Source organism: Podarcis filfolensis, assembly GCF_964270895.1.
Source record: "Podarcis filfolensis genome assembly, chromosome: 1".
Lineage (NCBI taxonomy): Eukaryota > Metazoa > Chordata > Lepidosauria > Squamata > Lacertidae > Podarcis > Podarcis filfolensis.
This window is the reverse complement of record NC_139604.1, coordinates 72,745,001-72,765,388: the sequence shown is the minus strand read 5'-3', so window position 1 is coordinate 72,765,388 and position 20,388 is coordinate 72,745,001. Positions and strand designations below refer to the sequence as shown.

General features: G+C 41.7%; 2 protein-coding genes across 14 annotated transcripts in view; one reads left to right on the top strand and one right to left on the bottom strand.

Annotated features, from left to right (window-relative positions):
• DCDC1 (doublecortin domain containing 1) overlaps nt 1-6,726 on the bottom strand; it is a 246,272-nt gene extending 239,546 nt beyond the window's left edge. For all 8 annotated transcript variants that reach the window (XR_014544058.1, XM_083597408.1, XM_083597406.1 and 5 more), the window contains exon 1: nt 6,620-6,726. Coding sequence is in view for 7 of the 8 variants with exons in the window: in XM_083597408.1 (XP_083453534.1) it covers nt 6,620-6,667 (48 nt within the window). In the remaining variant the exon portion in view is untranslated. The remainder of the gene's footprint in view (nt 1-6,619) is intronic.
• Nucleotides 6,643-20,388, top strand: part of DNAJC24 (DnaJ heat shock protein family (Hsp40) member C24) — a 41,037-nt gene continuing 27,291 nt past the window's right edge. The window contains exons 1-3 of one of the 6 annotated variants that reach the window (XM_083599306.1): nt 6,816-6,993; nt 11,854-11,994; nt 13,634-13,754. In XM_083599306.1, the coding sequence (XP_083455432.1) occupies nt 13,647-13,754 (108 nt within the window). In that variant the 5' untranslated portion in view covers nt 6,816-6,993; nt 11,854-11,994; nt 13,634-13,646. Of the gene's footprint in view, nt 6,994-11,853; nt 11,995-13,633; nt 13,755-20,388 lie in introns of all 6 variants that reach the window. The other 5 variants (XM_083599305.1, XM_083599302.1, XM_083599304.1 and 2 more) reach the window with 5 other exon arrangements.

Here is a 20,388-nt window from a genome sequence, read left to right as displayed (position 1 = left end):
TCCGTCACCCTGTGGCTACTTCCTACTCCAACCTTCCCTTCCCCATCCCCAGCTTGCCCCAGTGTGTCCTCTTCCTCCTCCCCATTGTCCTGCCAGTTCATGACATTTAGGTTTCCATTAGGAGGAACTAGTGGGTTTTTTCAGGTTAGTATATTCTCTACTGTGGGACGCGGGTGGCACTGTGGGTTAAACCACAGAATCTAGGACTTGCTGATCAGAAGGTCGGCGGTTCGAATCCCCGCGACGGGGTGCGCTCCCGTTGCTCGGTCCCTGCTCCTGCCAACCTAGCAGTTCGAAAGCACGTCAAAGTGCAAGTAGATAAATAGGTGCTGCTCCAGCGGGAAGGTAAACGGTGTTTCCGTGCGCTGCTCTGGTTCGCCAGAAGCGGCTTAGTCATGCTGGCTACATGACCTGGAAACTGTACGCCGGCTCCCTCGGCCAATAAAGCAAGATGAGCGCCGCAACCCCAGAGTCGGTCATGACTGGACCTAATGGTCAGGAGTCCCTTTACCTTTATATTCTCTACTAATTCATATGTCACAGGGTAGTTTACATAGCATAAAGAAAAATTAATTTCAACACTATTAGAACCAATAATATTTTACTATAAGCAGCAACTATTTAATAAGATTAACATTTTCTTTACCAATTAAACTTTGTTAATATAAATGTGAGGGGAGGGTGAATAAAATCAGGCACCTATGGTAAAAAAGCACCTTCATTCTTTTTAAATTTTGCATTTCATTTATTTCCCATTGCTAAGTACCACTTATGTAAGACAATAAATATTCTCCTTGGAAGCAGAGCCACATGTAAAAATAATTTTCCATTTTTCTTTTGAATGTGAACCTTCCAGCAATGCCTCTAATTTTCTCTTAAATCATCTCTCAATCATCTTAAGGTTCTAGTATATAAACATTGATAAATGTTTGATACTAAATCATTTGAATTGTTATCATCTTTATACAAACTCATAAAGTTACTGTATGATGGACATTGCAATCCTAAACACACATACCTAGGAGTAAGCCCCATTGAAACCAACTGATCTTACTTCTGAGTAGGCAAGTATAAAATTCTACTATAAGGTTACCATTTCTAACGTTATTCCACACAGCAACTATATTATTTTGTAAACACACAATTAATCCATTCCATGGTTCAAAATTATTGGAATGTATTTAATTGATGATTTCTACTTTTAAACAGCAAACTTAGGTTTTTATCCATGCAATGCTTCATGAAATTTATGTTGTAATATCAATTTTAATTTATATATAAATGCAAGCAAGTTTAAAACAATTATTACTAAAATAATAAAATAATAGCCTACTGCTAGACTGACTTAACATCTGATTAATGTTGCATCTTGAATTCAGGTTAAGAAGTAGATGTTTTAATGGAAAATATATAGATAAATTGGCACTGTTGACAACGGCATAAACCAAACCATACTATCTTTTGAATTATCATATCTGACTGAATTTCCTCTTTTTGCTCTTAATTCACCTGCAGCACATTAGACAAGGTAATAATTTATGATAATCATATGAAAATATACAATTAATATTCATCACCTCTAGTTTCTCATCACTTTAGATAATCAGTAATGCAGAGTGAAAATGCTGTCAGATTTCTAATTGCTTTGTAATGGGCCTGAAATAGGGAAATCATTAAAGACAAACAATCTGTCACTTGTCTGTTACTTTAACTATCTATCACTAAAAAAGAAACTCATTAAAGAAATTGCTAATGAGCTACAAAAGACTGCACTGAATGTGTCCTGCAATGTATTTTAAACAATACAGTATCTGCCTAAATAATTCCCTAGACACTGTATACATTTTTGTGGACTTAGGAAACATGTATCGCTCATGCAGCTTGATTTTATTATGATAGTTTCGCACTTAACATGTAAATAATTCACATTATTTTCAATGTGACTTACTTCCACATGGCATCTACTGACCTGAGATCCATGTGCACAGATGCATCACGTTACTTCTATAGAAAGCTGCTCTCTGTGCATTTGGGCAACATAGACTTGAGTCTTCCTGTCTCAATACTTCCTTGCCCTTCGGTCAGGGGATTCCTATTTATCAAATAAATTTACTAGGGAACCTCCACATAATTTATTATCAGGGCAGGCAGATCTGGTACTATTATTACTGCTGTTAATACTTTCACTAACTATTTACTGTATTTAGCATCATCCCTGTGTAAAGGGATACAATGGAAGTGACATAATTAGTGTTTAGAAGGTTTACAATAATCAAATAATTGAGTTGTCATCACTTTAGCCAAACCAGCAACCACCACATACAAGAGGGAGTTGTCAGCCAATTCAGGGTAACACTGAGGTTGACCCTGAGAGAGAGAGAGAGAGAGAGAGAGAGAGAGAGAGAGAGAGTGCATACACATACCTTTAGAACAACCCCTAAGGTGGAACACCCCACCCTCAAAATAAATAAAAAACCCAGCACAGTGAGGACTTAACATGTATAGTGCCCTCAGAATACTGACTGTTGAGAAACAGGGGAGAATTCTGAAAACTGGATGGACAGAAAAATATTGTATGGCTTGGTTGGAAATGTAGGAGGAGGCAGAGACACAGCTATAAACAGGAAAGAGAGAACCATTTCATTGTCTGTAAAGGCCATTTCTTGGTACACATTGAGAAGTTATTTTGAAATATCCCCAGAGACAGAAGTGCTTAACTGCCATAAAAATCAATGGAGAAATCCAAATAACATTAAACAATTTGTCTGTTGGTGGCTTGATCTTACAAAAATAATGAAGTGTTTTAAAAGCTTTCTTTTTATTGTATTTTAAAAGATGAGATCGACATAATAGTTTTGCAATCCCAATAATTTATCTGAAACTTGGATAACTTTACTTTAAAAAAATAAAAAATTGCCCAGTAGCAACTTAGAGACCAACTAAGTTGGTTCTGGGTATAAGCTTTCGTGTGCATGCACACTTTTTCAGATACACTGAAGCAGAAGTCATCAGACCCTTATATATAGTGGGAGGGTGGGGTTTTTCTCAGAAGGGTCGTAGGAGATGGATGATTGACTCTTTTCTCTAAAAGTATGAATCGGGGGGCGGGGGGAATCCATCTGCAGCAATTTACATATAAAGCTAATGTTTCATGAGCAAGTAATAATAATAATAATAATAATAATAATAATAATAATAATAATGTTATTATTTATGCACCGCCCATCTGGCTGGGTTTCCCCAACCAGATGGGCAGCTTACAGCACATAAAAAATGGTAAAACATTAGACATTTAAAATTTCCCAATACAGGGTTGCCTTCTAAAAGTCAGATAGTTGTTTATTTCCTTGACATCTGATGGGAGGGAGTTCCACAGGGTGGATGCTACTACCAAGAAGGCCCTCTACCTGGTTCCCTGTAACCTCACTTCTCACAGAGGGAACCACCAGAAAGCCCTCAGAGCTGGACCTCAGTGTCCAGGTTAAACAATGGGAGTGGAGACGTTCCTTTAGGTATACTGGGCCGAGGCTGTTTAGGGCTTTAAAGGTCAGCACCAATACTTTGATTGTGCTTGGAAACGTACTGTGAGTCAATGTAGGTCTTTCAGGACCAGTGTTATATGGCTTGGCGGCCACTCCCAGTCACCAGTCTAGCTGCCGCATTCTGGATTAGTTGTAGTTTCCATGTCACCTTCAAAGGTAGCTCCACATAGAGCGCATTGCAGTAGTCCAAGCAGGAGATAACTAGAGGATACACCTCTCTGGCGAGACAGTCTGTGGGCAGGTAGGGTTTTAGCCTGCGAACCAGATGGAGCTCGTAGACAGCTGCCCTGGACACCGAATTAACCTGCACCTCCATGGACAGCTGTGAGTCCAAAATGACTCCCAGGCTGCGCACCTGATCCTTCAGGGTCACAGTTATCCCATTCAGGACCAGGGAGTCCTCCACACCTGCCCGCCCCCTGAAGCCCAAAAACTTCTGTCTTGTCAGGATTCAGCCTCACTCCATTAGCTGCCATCCATCCACCAACTACCTCCAGACACTCACACAGGACACTCGCCACCTTCACTGGTTCTGATTTAAAAGAAAGGTAGAGCTGGGTATCATCTGCATACTGATGAACACCCAGCCCAAACCCCCTGATGATCTCTCTCAGTGGCTTCAAATAGATGTTAAAAAGCATGGGGGAGAGGACGGTACCCTGAGGCACCCCACAAGTGCGGCACCCCACAACACTCATCACCCAACACCACTTTCTGGATGCAGCCCGGGAGGAAGGAACAGAACCACTGTATAACAGTGTCCCCAGCTCCTCTAGATGGTCCAGAAAGATGTCATGGTTGATGGTACCAAAGGCCGCTGAGAGATCCAGCAGAACTAGGAAGCAGTTCTGTGTGTCAAACATATGGTAAAGATTATTGGAAACAGTGGAAAAAGTTTTCTGGAAAATGATTTGTGACCAACATAACATGTGATAATTCACTGACAGACACCCACAAATAAATGTCTCAGAAGCAAGACCCTGTGTATATGACACTTGACTATGCATTCACAAGCTGCAGGTCAGCATTAAGTCCATGTGGGAAGTTGTACTGCCCACAGGAATATACACTTGGCTGTGGCAACACCCTAATGATTTGTTTCTTTTCACCCCAATGTTTATCATCATTTGCAGGGAAGACAAATGTCAGAGAAATCTCATCTTAAAATGGGATTTCATACTAATGGATATCATTTTGCATCACCTGGCCAACCAATTTCCCAGTCTCAAATTCAACATTAACAACATTTTGAACTGACACCAGTACTTCAGTGGCTGTTTCTGCTTCATCACCTTTTAAAAAAGATAATCACATTTCCCACAGGGACAGTATTCCCTGTGTTTGCGGTGTTTACTTTAAATTATGTTAAAAATCAATTTACTGTTTGTAAATTAAGTCTGCCTTCAACCTTTTATGGGGCTGTACTGTTCCCTGAAGGGGACGTGGGTGGCGCTGTGGGTTAAACCACATAGCCTAGGACTTGCTGATCAGAAGGTCGATGGTTCGAATCCCCACGACGGGGTGAGCCCCCATTGCTTGGTCCCTGCTCCTGCCAACCTAGCAGTTTGAAAGCACGTCAAAGTGCAAGTAGGTACTTCCCGCTCTGGCGGGAAGGTAAATGGCGTTTCCGTGCACTGCTCTGGTTCGCCAGAAGCGGCTTAGTCATGCTGGCCACATGACCCGGAAGCTGTACGCCGGCTCCCTCGGCCAATAAAGCGAGATGAGCGCCGCAACCCCAGAGTTGGTCACGACTGGACCTAATGGTCAGGGGTCCCTTTACCTTTACTGTTCCCTGAGGCAATGCAAGGGACCCTCTGTTCCTGAAGTGAATGTTTGTATCTCTAGATCAGGGGTGAGGAACATTCGGCCCTTGGGCAAATCTTGGCCCTCCAGACTTCTTCATTTGGCCTATGAGGTCATTTTAAGCAAGCCATGACCACCCACTCTACACCTGATGTCATACAGGTAAGGGCAGGGCTTGCCTGAAAGGGCAGGGCTTGCCCCAAAGCTCATTTGTGCAGCTCCCAAAGTGTCCAACACCCAGCTGGTTGTCAGGACACTTTGAAGAACTGTGCAAATTAAGGACCCAGCACAAAGCAGGACAACTTCACATCAGCCAATACGAAGGGAGAGCAATCCTGCAGGCAGCATTCCCATACTCAGCACTAAACAGGATTGCTGCCCACATCAATCCTGCCTAGCTGCTTTCATTAACAAACTAAATGGCTCATAATATACTTAGAACTGTATCAAGGATAAACGTCTTCCATTTCCACCTTCACCAGGGTCTCATTGGGGCTACTCTCTTCCAAGCTCAGTTCATCATTTGCCCAATCAGAATGCTAGCGACAAATGACAAGTTGTGTTAGTAGATGTGACAGTATCAAATTGATGCGGAGGGAGGGAAATTGGCATTTACACATTTGCACTCTGAGCCTTTATTTACACATAAGTCTGATTTATTGTGTGTTGCTTGATCATAAAGGGTGGTGTTCAACGTTCAGAGTAAACCCACTGAAATCAACAAACGTAACCGTTCATTGCAGTGGGTCTATTCTGAATAAAACTTGGCTGAATAGCAACCAAAGAAGGCCCCAGTCTACGTCCTTAAATAGAACTAACTTATGACAAAAACAACAACAAAAAGTTTTGCTCTACTTTTCTAAACCCAGAACTCTTGCTATTTTAAAGTGAGGTAGCTCAGGAAAAAACAGGGGCATTCCTATCTCCTCCCCCCCCCCTAGTTTCCATATGTTCCTTATCTTAGGGCTTAGGAATTGCCTCCTCCCCACCCGCCCCCAGTAATTTATATGGAATGCGACTGCATACAAATTTCTCCTCCAGCGTCTCCGGATTGGAGATAAGGGTGCTGAAAACAGGCAATATTTAGAGCGGGCTAAACACCCGCTTAGACCCGTTGCTCGAAGAAGCAAGAAAAGGCTAAGCGAAGCTTCCCTTAAATTTTCTCTGGAAGAGATAAAGCTAAGCCCAGGCCCCTGCAGGGGAGTAGGAGAAGAGAGGCTCTCGATTCTACCCAAACGAAGAATTAAGTAACGTGAAGACAAACGCTCACTCACAAAGCGCCGCGGCTTCTCCATCTGCTCCGAGCGGCCTTCGGTCGCCATGACGACGGCGTCTCTCCTCAGCCGGGCTCGCTTTCCTCCGTGTGCGTCGACATGTGGGGCCGGGTAGGAAACAGGCACAGCATCCGGAACGTTGCTTACAACGAAGCGCTATGAGGTTAGTCGGCCTTTCTTCCTGCTTTATACCCAACGCGGGAAGTTCTCGCCCTCTCTCACTCCCGCCCTCGAGGATTATCGGGCGGCCTGGTGCACAGATCCACGGAGCCGGATGCGGCCACTGGTTGCTTCCCCGCTTCTAGTTGCTGCTTCGTGAGGCGTTTCGCTCGACGAGGCCCGGCATCGCTTGCCACTCGGGGAATGGCAGTTAGGTGAGTTTGGGCATGCACGGTCCTCTCGCTCCAGGAAGGGCTCCCCTGCCGTGCGCCGCTGAGGCCCTTGTTCCGGCAATGCCAGCCAAAGAGTCACAGATATTATTATTATTATTATTATTATTATTATTATTATTATTTACGAAGGAGAGACGCTTCGCCTTCTCAGATATCTGCCCTATTACTCGTGTGAAATTCCGGTTGTGTGTGTTATGGCAGGCCCGTAGGAGGCCTGAATGTTCCGGTGGGGAACACCAAAAAAAGTAGGGAAGGCAGCTTATCCCTTTCAACACATTATTGTTTTACTTGTATTTATTAAGGCTATATTATATTACTGTTACCAGCACAGGCCCTGCGGCAGCGGGGAGCCAGGTTGGAGGGGAACTATTTATGAGGCTGCCAGAGCACATCCTTGAACTGCCTTCCTCTCTATTCTTCCCCTCTTCACCTTCATCCATCCTCTGGTTCCTTCCCAGCCCCATCCCTTTGCTCTTCCTCAGACTCTCTTAGCTCCATTCACTTCTTGTTTTCTCCGGCTACTCCTTTTGATATGTTTTGTTTTTATGTTGTAAACCACCCTGTGATTTTCGAATAAAGGGTGGTATATAAATTTAAGCAGGTCTGAATAATGATGATCTATTTTCACTACTCATTTTTCTTTTTTCTTTTTTTAAATAATTTTTATTAACTGGCCAATCACATCAAATTAAATCACATCACATAATTACAAATTACAAAGCCAAATTTTTAAATTTTGTTGGGGGAACCCATACTTCAAGATCCAAAGGGGGATTCAAATCATCTTCTTATTACTGCGTTAATGTCCAAATCAGTCCCAATCAGTCCAGACAAAGTTCATAATTCTATCCAGTCTTATCTTGGTGTTTCCACATCATATCTTGTTCATATAATTTCTATTTTTCCTTTACGATCTCCTCTGTTAGTCTCCTTAAGCCGATAAGCAAAATAATAATCCTGTGTGGATTTCCCGTTCCTCCACTAAGTCCATGGTTTCCATATATCTCCTTCGTAGATAGCATCGCTCTTTCCATCATGAATTTGGCATTTGTCGCTCTTAAGTCCCACCGAGGAGTTGATCCACGATATGTAAACAACTCTATTTCTCTCTTTCTCCTCCCAGACCCAAGAGCTCCAACAATGCCTCCCATAATGGCGACAGCATTTTTAACTGCGTCATTCCAAAACTCTTAGCTTTCCAGCTTCATCTTGAAACATTGCTTTGATTCGAAAGTTTATCTCCACACAGCCTTAAATCCACAGCTTAAGTCCTTAATTTCTGACTCATTAGGGGAGGGGATTCTTGTTAAATCACATAAGAAAAAGGAAGGCAGGTTTTTTCCCCCCTCAGTCATTTGTCGTACCGTATCTTGACGTATCTTCTCATATTTTATTCTTGTCTTGTTATCAGAGATCTCTTCTGTCAGCAGTCTTTACTCCCCTTTTTCCTTGAAGCATGTGCAATTTATCTCGTCCAAATTGTTTCTTTTGAAGATGCTTGCAACTAGCGGCGCGAATCAGGGACGGCGTCCAGGAGTGCCGGAATCCCACAGGAGGACTTTGTGCCTAGTGCCCCCACCCCCACAAATTCGGGGGTGGTATAGGGCACAGCAGGCAAGGGCCGTCCCCCCCACAATCCTGGGGGGGTTAAGGAGGCTAATTACCCCCATCATAGCCTCCAAATTACCTCGTGTGGGTCGGAGAGATGTTATTGTCAGCCATCTTCCGATGTGCCACCTAGTGGCCCCCCTATTTTCACTACTCATTTTTCTACCGTTTCCATTCTTTCCACCTGTCTCCACCATCTCACTTATTTCCCCACTTATTTCCAGCCACTGGCCCTTCCTTCCACTCTTTCTCACTGCCTACAAATAAAACTATAACAGTGCTTACTGTCTTTTCCCATCTCCTTGATAAAGATTTATTGACATGATTTTCACTTGTCTAATCTCATTACTTAACTTTGTAAGCAACTCTGGAAACTTTTTTAGACTGATCATTTTTCCATCAGTTGTATAGTATGCAGAATAAAAAGATTCATGCTCCAGAACAGTGGTGTTTGCTAAGGTTTATGAAGCACTGTGGTTTGTTCACAGGTTAAAAAAAATTGTGGGTAGCATCCTGCTACCCACAATGGTAACCAGTTACATAATGAAGCTCACAAGCAGGTTTTAAGGTCAATAATGCTTTTCCGTTGTTTTTCTCCATCAGCATATTTTGGTCTGCTTCTGAACCTGCAGAAGGAAAATTATCTGTCAGCTGATTGCTACATGCAACTTCCAGGTTCAGAGGCAGTGTGCCTCTGAATAAGCTAAGTTTGTGAAGGCTAACAACAGTAATGGTTTTTGGTCTCAAACCCTGCTTTGTCTAATTACCTTTAACAGGGTGTGTAAACCAGTGGCCAACACCATACAATATGCTATGCGAAGAAGTCCTTTATAACAGTCGCCCCAAACTGAGCTAATTTCTTTTGTCTTGATTAAGCAGTGTGATCCTGTCTCTACTCAGAAGAAAGTTCCATTAATTACAAGTGGGTATAGTTCTGCAGCCTTAATTTCCTTGTTGCTTCCCGTCACTCTTGTTGAGAGTTGCCATTTAGGTACTAGGACTATGACAGATGTGGAAATCAAATGTCTCTTCCCATCTCTATGCCACACCTGCTTGATACCAGTCACAAAATTGCAGTTGGAAATAGGGAGAGCCAAACTATTGTGATTGTGATTCTTTGTTTTTTCCCTGTTCTATTCGTCCACAGCTAAGTTTGCTTTAAAAACTAGAGAGTTAATAGGATACCTGCTGCCTCACTGATGTGACTGAGAGGACTGTGGCTCACTTGTCGGAAAGACTTGGAACACAAGGGATATGCTCAAGTTGGAGACATTAACAACAGAAAAGGGCTTAATAAATCTCCCAGTCACTCTGAAGTCTCCTCACATTTTGCTCATCAAATGACATTGAACACACATGACTATTAATAAATAGGCAGCTGCCCTGAGATCTGTGTCCTTTTTGGCCTCCCCTGAGCAGATTCATGTAGGGAGATATGGTCCTTCAGATAGCCTGGGCCCAAACTGTATATGGCTTTATAGGTCATAACCAGGACGTTGAATCATGTCCAGAAATGGTCTGGTAGCCAGTGGAGCTGTTGTAACAAGGAGTTTCTCTTCTCTCTGTACCTGGCTCTGGTTAGCAGTCTGGCCACAGAATCTTGGACCTGCTGAAGTTTCTGAACACTTTTCAGAAGTAGCCCTACGTAGCCCATTATTAACACCAGACACTTGTTTATCACTGAAACAGCTTCCTCAGATTTAGATGGAAAGGAGAGATAGAGTTGGGTGTCATCCACGTCTTGGTGGCACTGAACCCCCAAACTCCAGACAACCTCTCCCAGTGATTTCATGTAATGGGGGAGAGGACAGAACCCTGAGGGATATCATAGACCAGCAGCCATGGCATTGAACAGGAGTCCCCCAGTGTCACCTTTTGGGCTTGTCTCTCCAAGATGAACTGAAGCCACTGTAAAACAGTGCTGCCAAATCCTATCCCAGCAAGGTGGCCCAGAAAGATACTTTGGTCAATCGTATCAAAAGTTGCTGAGAGCTCTAGCAAAACCAACAGGAACACTCCACCTTCCCAGCTCCTGTTATTGTTCATTCACCAAGGAATCCAAAGACCTTCTGCCCTATAACTAGGCCTGAAACCAGATTGAAATGGATCTAAATAATCTGTCTCACCAGGAACTCCTAGAGCTGAGAAGCCTTTTTTGCAACTATTTACCAGAATTCCAGGAAGGCACTGGTTGGACCAGAGTGAGGGACAATACCTGGTTGATTGGCTGGTATTCTGTATTTTGAGTTGGTGGGGTGTGGGAAAGACTGTAGTAATTCTGGCAGTGGAGCTGAAAGAAACTGTGACTGCACACAAATGCCAAAAAAAGCCATCAGTGCTGTCATGCCCCCACTCAACATTGGCTGAAGGGGATGAGAGGTATAAACCTTCACTGATATTAGTCACAGATCGAATGACATATCCTTATCAACTGTTTGCCCTTGTATTTAGTTGGCAAAGGTGTAATAGAGGTGGAAGAAATTGGGCTGAGAGGTTGTTCACCTTCAGGTGTATGTCTCCACCACCCACCAAAGCTTTGTACACAATTGCAGGAATGATTTCCCTTACCTTACCCCTGGCTCCAGGCTTGGGTTGCCATTCTGGGAAGCAGCACTATATAAGGGACAAGACTATACCCCTTCAGGTCCTAGCCCCCACAAAATTTTGGTTGCCAACAAAGGACAGCTGAAATGTATGGAGGGCTACCCGGATTCCATTTTGATACATTTGATACATGCATGTTGTTCCCTTTCTTTTAAAATTCTATATGTACAGTAAAAACTGGAGACAGTGCTACCAGTGCTTCTGTCCCATCACTTGATGTATTATCCCAGAGTGACACTATACAATGGAACCTCTGTTTTCGAACGTAATGCATTCCAGAAGACCATTCAACTTCTGAAACGTTCGAAAACTGGAAACTGAAAGTGGAAGCCTCAGTACAACAGGAAAACTCAAAACGAAAGCTGCATCGCACGTTCGGCTTCTGAAAATCATTCAAAAACCGAAGCAGTTACTTTCGGTTTTCTCCATTCGAAGGCAGAAACGTTCGTTGGAGACGTTCGAAAACTGAGGTTCCACTGTACTGCTATTGAATAATATCATTAGGGTTTTTTGAGGAAGGGTATTGAAGTCCAAATATATTTTCAAAGCTCTTTGAAGGACCAGTTGCTTACCAAGCATTTCTTACCCCGTCCTTCAATGCACTTCATGAAAATGTGTTTTCCTTAACAGTTCAGAAAGCCCATGTCAGGTTGAGGAAATGACTTCTGCAAGGGCCATGAAGTATCTCCATTGCTGCGAGAGTCATGGATATTTATTCCCCTGTCTTCCTCTTCCTTGGATCGTTGTCTCCTTGGCCCTGGATTTTCTCTGGTATATAGTTAATGAGAAGCTGTCATTATCATGTCAGCACATTACAAAGGCTTTCTCTTTCTCTGCTGTTCATTAATGTAATGAGCTGTTAGCCATTGCCTGACACTGATTGCATTTTGTGCTTGTACTGAGGGGAGGCATCAGGATTGCCATTATCCTAGGCATAGTAGATTGGAAGATGGTTCTGTTTGCTTTTCAGCATTTTGTTCCTTTTTTTTTTGGAAGGTGGGAAAGTTTGTTCAAGGCTGTAATTCCAAGTGGTACTAGTCAACAAGTAATGCTGCAATCTCTTGCATGCTTCCTAAGGAGTAAATGCCATTTAATTCAGTAGGATTAGCACTTGGTAATATACACCACCTAGAGTTCTTTTACCAGAAAAGTGTTTAATGTCTAGGATCCAAAGAGCTACTTTAGACACTTCTATTGTTAGCCCTTTTAAAACTACTCCTCATTTTCAAAGTCCTTTCAGGTTCAAAATTAGAAGTTACTGTTCAAGAAACACAATTCGAAAGACAAGTTCAAAACTAGAAATTACTGTTCAAGAAACAAAAGTACAAAATAGTGCAAGTTCTTTAATTACAGCTAATGCACTGTGAAATAAATATTTAAAAAAGCTTTATTTGTTTGTTAGTTTGTTTGTTTCAGTACTTCATTACAGTTTTTTTCCCCAAATATAAAAATCAGATGTAGTGAACTTAAATGCTGGATTTTAAAAAGTTTATTTTGTATATTACTTGTTAAGTGTTTTTTCCAGGCTCTGCAATACTTCTGCCCATTAGTTTGGGAGTATTGTCTTCAGTAATATGAGGATTATAAGTTTTTGATGCAGTTCTTCACAAGGTTCAAAATTGGCAGGGCACCAGGCACATTTTGCACCTAAAGATTCTCCATTTGCAATCACCTCAAAAGGTCTGGATGCCCTTTTTTGCATCTGGCTGACACTCAAGGATTACTGAAATGTATGTGCTTTAAAGCCTCGAAGTATATGTTAAGGGTAGACAATATGTTTAGGAGTTCAACAATAAAGTGTTGAGTGTTTTGAAAACTGAAGTATGGTACCATTATTTTTATTGTGCACACCAAATTAAACACATATTAACAATTTCTGTTAAAAATGTGATATTAACAATGTGTCATGTGAATTGTGTATTAGTTCATGCCTATCAAAATAATAAATAAAAAGTGTTGCTGACCCCCTGTAATGGTGACAAACATTCTGTTTGGGTGCCCACAACCCAGGTCCCAGAAGCCATTTAGCTCCTAGCTTTTGTATCCCAGTTTCTAACACCGGTTCTTCATCTATTTACCCTGCTCTAGCTTAATTAATTTTAATGGAAGTGCTCACAAAGCTAGTTAGATAAAATGAGATGCCACAGTTCAAATAATTGTTCTTTTGAGAAAATGTGAATCTTGATTTTCATTACATGCTTGCCCAGAGTCTTTGATAGATACATACATATCGGTGCTTATTAGAAAGAATTCTTGTACTCCTTTAAGGCAAAAGCCGCAATTTCCATTTTAGCTCCTGTATTACCAGTCCTGAGTTCAAGGCCTCAGTTTTTTGCTTGCAGTTATGCATTATAAAAATATTTTTTAAAACATGATTGCCTTCAAATTTTTGTTCTTTTCATTAAAACAGATACTAGAATGCAATGACTTTTGAAGAGTTGCCAAACAAGGACTGGTATAGCATTCTGGGTGCAGAACCATCGGACAGTTTGATAGAACTGAAGAGGAAATATCAAAAGCTTATATTATCGGTAAGTTTATTTCATGCCTCTTAAAAGACAAAATAAATAAAAATAACATTTGATTGATAAGTGTTGCATAAACAGGGTCCAATGTAGTAAGTGTTAGTTATATCATGTGTGCAAGTAGTTTATTAGATAAAACTGAAACTGGTTTCTCTTCTTCCTTAAATAACCCTGACACTTTGTAGCATTTCCCAGCATTCTGAAAATATAAAAGAATCTGGTTTCTGGGGTTTTTTATCATGTGAAATGAAAACGAGGCAAAAGAATTCTCTTCAAACTTATAAATAATTCTTTATCTTAATTAAAGAAAATGCCTGACCTTCCCTTCTGAATTGTGGCAGCATGAAATGAATCAATCAGTGTTTGTGACTTTACAATTTGCTACCATGGAAGCAATTATAATGTCAGTAGCACTAGACTGGCATCACTGGATAAACTGAGCATGAGACACTGCCTGAAAAAAGGCTTTTTCCCCTGTAAAAGTATATTCAGCGGCAATAATGGTATTAAAAGACAAGTATGTGAAGATTTATTAAGTTTGGATGTATGTTCCATTTGTAGAATGTCTTTCTTTGTGAGTTTCTGTAGTATCTGTCCTGTAGTGTTTTTAATATAGACCCAATGGTATATACTGTAAAGGTGTATTAGATGAGACTGAGTATAGACGTGTTCTATAGTTGCTGCTACTATAGTGTTCCCATCAGTGTTCCTGATGTAAAGGGACAGAACTATCATAGCACGTGAGGGATGAAGAGTACTGTGGTTTCTGTATCCTATCTGATCCTGTCATGTCTGCTGGTATAATTTGACAATCCCTCACTGGTTTGAGGCTGTCTTCCCATCTCAGATTGCTTATGGGTACTGGTGAGGAAGGAAATGCTGTCACAGTATAGTCTATGAACCAGACAGGGTGGGTGGTGCAATAAGTAGTTCCAAAAAAACTGTCATACCTGTGAACTAGAATGGTAAACCAATTCTATAAATGCATGCTGGACATCCCAGATACAATTCTGTGCCATATTGTAGAGGACTCTCTCCTGAAGGTGTTGGAATATGATTTGAGGTAGCCAAAAGCTTGGTCATTCAGCATAATTTTAGAACACCAGACTTCACTTCACTTCCTCTTTCGTAGTCCTCAAGAGCCCTATTAAGCATTCTCTTCACATGATGAAACTGAAAGCAGGGACATGCTAGGTAGCTCTGAGTGCTTTGCCACTGCTGCCACCACTGCCGCCCTGCATGCATTGGGAAGCTTGCCATAGTCATGGAGACTCTCCACATGATTTTATAATAAGGGCACTAAATCCTGTCTGGAGCTTCCACAAGTACAGCAGGCTTCACTCTACAGATATCTGCCCTGGAGGGTGATGAGGCAACACTGGAGGGGACAGAAGTACCGTGTTTTTCGCTCCATAAGACACACTTTTTCCTCCTAAAAAGTAAGGGGAAATGTCTGTGCGTCTTATGGAGCGAATGTGTGGTCCCTGGCCCAGCATAGCTGGGGACTTTGGTTCCTGGAGCGGCGGGGGTGTGGCACGTTGCCCGTGCGAGCGTCCCCCACCCGCGTGAGGGGGTGGGGAGAGGCGAGGCGGGGGAAGAGGGCTTTAGGACACTCTTTAGATTTCCCTCCGTCAGAGGGGCTCTGCGACTTGCATGAGAGCAGCCAAGAGCCAGTGCAGACTTTCTCCCTTGCGCGCTCTGTCAAATTGGGACGGGGAGCTCCTGCCAAGCAATATATTTGCCTCTTACACCGAGGTTTAGCTGCCAGGTGCCCATGTGTATCTGAAGGCTCTGAGGGAGACGTTGCCCAGAAGCACAGTGGTACCTCGGGTTACAGACGCTTCAGGTTACAGACTCCGCTAACCCAGAAATAGTACCTCGGGTTAAGAACTTTGCTTCAGGATGAGAACAGAAATTGCATGGCTACAGCGGGAGGCCCCATTAGCTAAAGTGGTACCTCAGGTTAATTGCAGTTTCGGGTTAAGAACGGACCTCCAGAATGAATTAAGTTCTTAACCCGAGGTACCACTGTAGAAGAAACGGGTCTTTTTATCCCTTGGATGTGCAAGCAAGGCTGCCAGGCAACACTTTTGGGTTTTGTTTGCAAGGCGAGGCGGCAAATTTCACTTTTGCTCTGTTTTTGTTTTGCATTTTTATGTTGTGATCTTCGGGTGGAGGACAGTACACAAATTAACAACAACAATGCCTGATCTAGACAAGCGCTCTCTCTCTCTCTCTCTCTCTCTCTCTCTCTCTCTCTCTCAACCTCCACCCCCCTCCCCATGCGTCCTCTCTCCCAGGGAGCGGCTGTAGTTGCAGCAGGTGATTGCTGTGGTTTTATGCCAGGCCAGAGAGAGAGAGAGAGAGGTTCTACCACCAGAGCCAAGTAACATCTGAGCAAACATTGCCCAGGGAGATAGATGTTGCGGCTGGAGGATGAGGCTCATTGAAAAGAGTGGCAGCGGCTGTTAGTACAGCCGCCAGGAAAGCCGATGAGTTCAGTTTCGCTGCTGCTGCCTTTGGAGGCAGGCTGACTGAACTGCAGGCGCTATCCCGTTGCCAAGGCTCCAGCGGGAGAAGGTGCATCTTATGGAGCGAAAAATATGGCACTTATCACATCCTCACTCTCCACTTGCACAATTCTAATTGTGTGAGGAGGAGAATACCTGTATGGGACTAATGTTAACAACAAACTTCAATAAATCTGTTCACCATGCTCACCAGGATGAGTGTGGTGTTATCCATTAGCCAGCTATGATTTAACTTAATGTTTTATCTCATAAACACTCATACTTAAACCTGCTTATTGCAAAAGATTTTTGTGGTGTTGACTGTCATCCTTTAGGGAAATGATATCTTGTAAAACACTTAAAACAGTATTTTGTCCCATACTCGTGATCACTTTCCTGAGTCCTGATGAGTTTTCTGCTTTTGAAGCACCCTACTGTGGTACATCTTGTTGGGTCTGGCTGTCCATTTGTGACATCTGAAATCAGGGTTATGTTGATTTCATTCTGTAGTTAGGGCACAGTTATTTGCTGGTTCTGTCTTAACTTTTTTCTTCAAGTTTCATAATCCTCTTACTTTAACAAGTGCAATTAGTGTTTTGTATGTGAATTGGTGGGTCTAATTTTAAAAACCCTCACTGATTTATTTAGTTATTTACTTACTTACATTTTCTGTAACTTCCTCTTTTAAGTGAACATTTTGTTTGGGATCTTCTAGCTTAAGAAAATTCATTACAAATGAATATATTTGTCATACATTCTTTTAATTTATTAGCTAGTTTTGAGAACGAAGAACCAAGAGGAAGGGACACATATTTAATATTATCCTAACTCTCATTCTTTAATGTTGACCATAGATCATTGGGCCTAAGTTACTAATGTATAGTCGCTGTTGGTTTATCTATCTACCAGCCAAACCTCCAAAAAATTGTTCACACATTTGCTTCAGCAAAAAAGAAAATGTGCAGGTGTTAGCATATGAACATTTTTACTGGTCACTGACTTAAGAATAGAGACACACCAGGATGAAAAGGTCTTTCTGTGTGCTAAACTACACTTCAAACCATATTTGTTGACCCTTTTGTTCTTTGAAACCTCCCTTCTACTTCCAAACAAGTGGCTTTTAAAACTTAAATTGCCATAATGGCCAGTTCTGAAATAACAAAGTTGGAGTACTTGAGTTTTCCTAAAACCAGGGTCTGTCTGACAGCAGGATTGTTGTTCAAGTTGATAGCCTGTCTGTTTGAAAGTAATAGACAGGGAGAACTTAGGGGTGTTACGGTCACATGTACATGCATCTTAGCACAGCTGGTAGATCTAAAATTAAGCCTGCCAGCTTTGGCAGTGGTTAGTGCCCATTGTGATTGGGTTAAATTGTGTGATTTATTTTCTTAAACTGATGGTACAGATTATATAATACATTCTAAAGTATTGAACAAATTTACTTGAGTGTATTCTAAAAGTGAATGATAGATGCCAATTATAGGGGATAATATTTGAAAGATTCATAGCTTTAATATCTACCACATTTAAAATGCAGTTCACTCTTTTGATAATAACTTAGTTCAGATATGTGCCTTCTAGCAGACCTCTAACCAAAGATAGAATATAAAATTCATGAAAGAAACTGGGCATGTTTCTTCCTCTTTCCCTATTTGCCTTCTGTGTGACTAAGGCTGCAGTCCTATTCACTTACCTATGTATAAGTCTCATTGAATTCAGCAGGGCTTGCGTATGAATAGACCTACTGTATTTTTCCATGTATAAGACAAGCTTTTTTGACCCAAAAATGAGGTTCAAAATTTAGGGTCGTCTTATATATGGGTAGTGCTGAGGGGGGACGGGTGAATGTTTTTTTGGCGCAAGCCTGAGATTGTAAGCGGCGATTGGCTGCTTGATTGTTGGGGAGGGATGCAAAAAATCGCTCACACTGGAACGCAGCACACAACCGCTCGCATTGCAGAAACCACCTGTTAGCTGCCCGATTGCTGCCAACGTCCACCAATCACTCTCCTGCTTGCTGTGACAAGGGCAGCTATCTATTGGCTGCTGCAGCAGCAATCGGGAGGACTAATAGTGGCGAACAGCCAGCTGATAGGTGGTTTCTGAAACTCAAGTGGTTGTGTGCTGCGTTCTGGTGGGTGAGCAATTTTTGGCATTCCCCCAAATAATCCCCCCCAAAGCTCAACCCCCCCATTTTCTAAATTTTGAGGCCCCCAAAATAGGGTGCGTCTTGTACATGGGGGCGTCTTATAGATGGAAAAGTACGGTGCCTAGGATTACACTGTTAAATATAAAGGACTGAGACTTATTAAGTTCTGCCCTGTGATGACTTTCCTCTAATTTTCACCTTTGATTCTATATGCAGTATGATTTTAAAAAAGAACAACTTTTAAGGTCAAGTTAATGAGAATATTCAGGTACTGGCATTGCTGAACTTCAGGCCCCTAATAAAGTCTTTCTTTCATGATGACTTGTCATTGTTCTGTTCTCTCTATGATGTATTATTATGTACACCACCAAGAAATACTGATGATTAAGTGGCATATAAATATCTTAAATAAGAGTTGCACAGGTTCCAAGAAGTTCAGGCAACATCCTTACCTGGGAAGTGAAGTTGCTTCTCACCTCTTAACATAGGATTTTAAGCCCTGCCTTCTGACATAGAAGCACAAGAGTTAACTCTTTCTGGCTACCCTCTCTTCACTCAGACATAATGAATGGAAAGTTGTTCTTAGGTCTAATTTTCCTTTTTTCATCTACTTCTTTAATAGCTTAAAATTTGCAATTTATTAACTGCAGCTCAGCCCTGATATTGATGGACCTTTTCACCTGTGCCATGGACAAAAATGTTGTCTAAGACGCTTCTTTATATCTTTGTAAGTGAAGGACTTACATTTGCATTTGAAAAGAGACTTTCCTCAAAGGCTATTGGTATTCTGAGAGTTTGTTTACATCAAAATGTGTATGTGTATTGACTGAGGAATGTGTGTGCATTATCTGTCTAACAAAGCTAATTTTTCTGAAGTAGTAGCATAGTTAGCTTTGTGTTCAACAGAGAATTCTTTTTATTGCAAAAACACACTGCAGAATTTCATGACTGACATTTTTTTTTTCAGGGTTGCCAGCTGTCTCCACTTTTTATCATCATAAGTTCATGATTTTAATTAATAGTTAATCATTGAAAAGTTTCCAATTTTCACCACCATTTTGAGGGCTTCTTCCATTTTACATTTAATGATTTTTCCCCAGTTTCATGGAATAAGAAATGTTTTATTATAAATGTGTTCAGTATGTATCATGGAGCCAAAGTGGGATCTCCACTGGATCTTTTGAGCATGCAGGAGGGACATTGCGTGCTTTTAAATGGTCAGTGATCACCCACAAAAATGTTTGCGTGCAAGCCATACATCTCCAAATATTACACTTTTCATTAATTAGGTAATGTTCTATGAAATGCATGAGTGCAGACATGCTTTGTCTTATGTAGCAGTGCTCCCCAAGACCGTGCTGGGGCTGGAGGAGAGCCTCCTACCCCAGTGGCACAGTGGAGATGCTGGACCTTCCTAACTACTGGCTGGTCTGCTTGTGTGTGGTGGGTGCATTGGGCACAACAACTTTGGCCAGGTCTAGCACTGCTATATGGCCCTCCAGGTAGAAAAAAGTTAGCCACCTGTGACTTAGAGACTTTTATTAAAGTATTTGTGGGAAGGAAACTATGTTTCATTTTATATGGAGATATGTTGGGCTGTACTGAGAATAGTAGGTCAGCAGATCTCAGTAGTTCAGCTTAATAGGACAGTTGTGAATCATTTCTGTAGCATTGTTAACATTTTGTTATTGGTTTATATAACTACTTACCCTCATATTAGCCTTGTGAGATAGGATATTTTGCATTTGGACTGAGGAGAGAGAAGAAGGTTTACTGAAATTGCTACTTTGGGGGAAAGACACCCCCTCAATGTTTACACTTCCCCACCCCCAGATTATTTTAAGAGAGAGAGATGCAGCAGTCCCAGAATACAAAGCTATTATTTCCATTTTACAGAAGGATACGGTAATTTATGCTAAGCTCAAGGCCACCTAGTAAGTTCAGGGTAAATGTGGACTTGAACTTTAGAGCTGGGGAACCG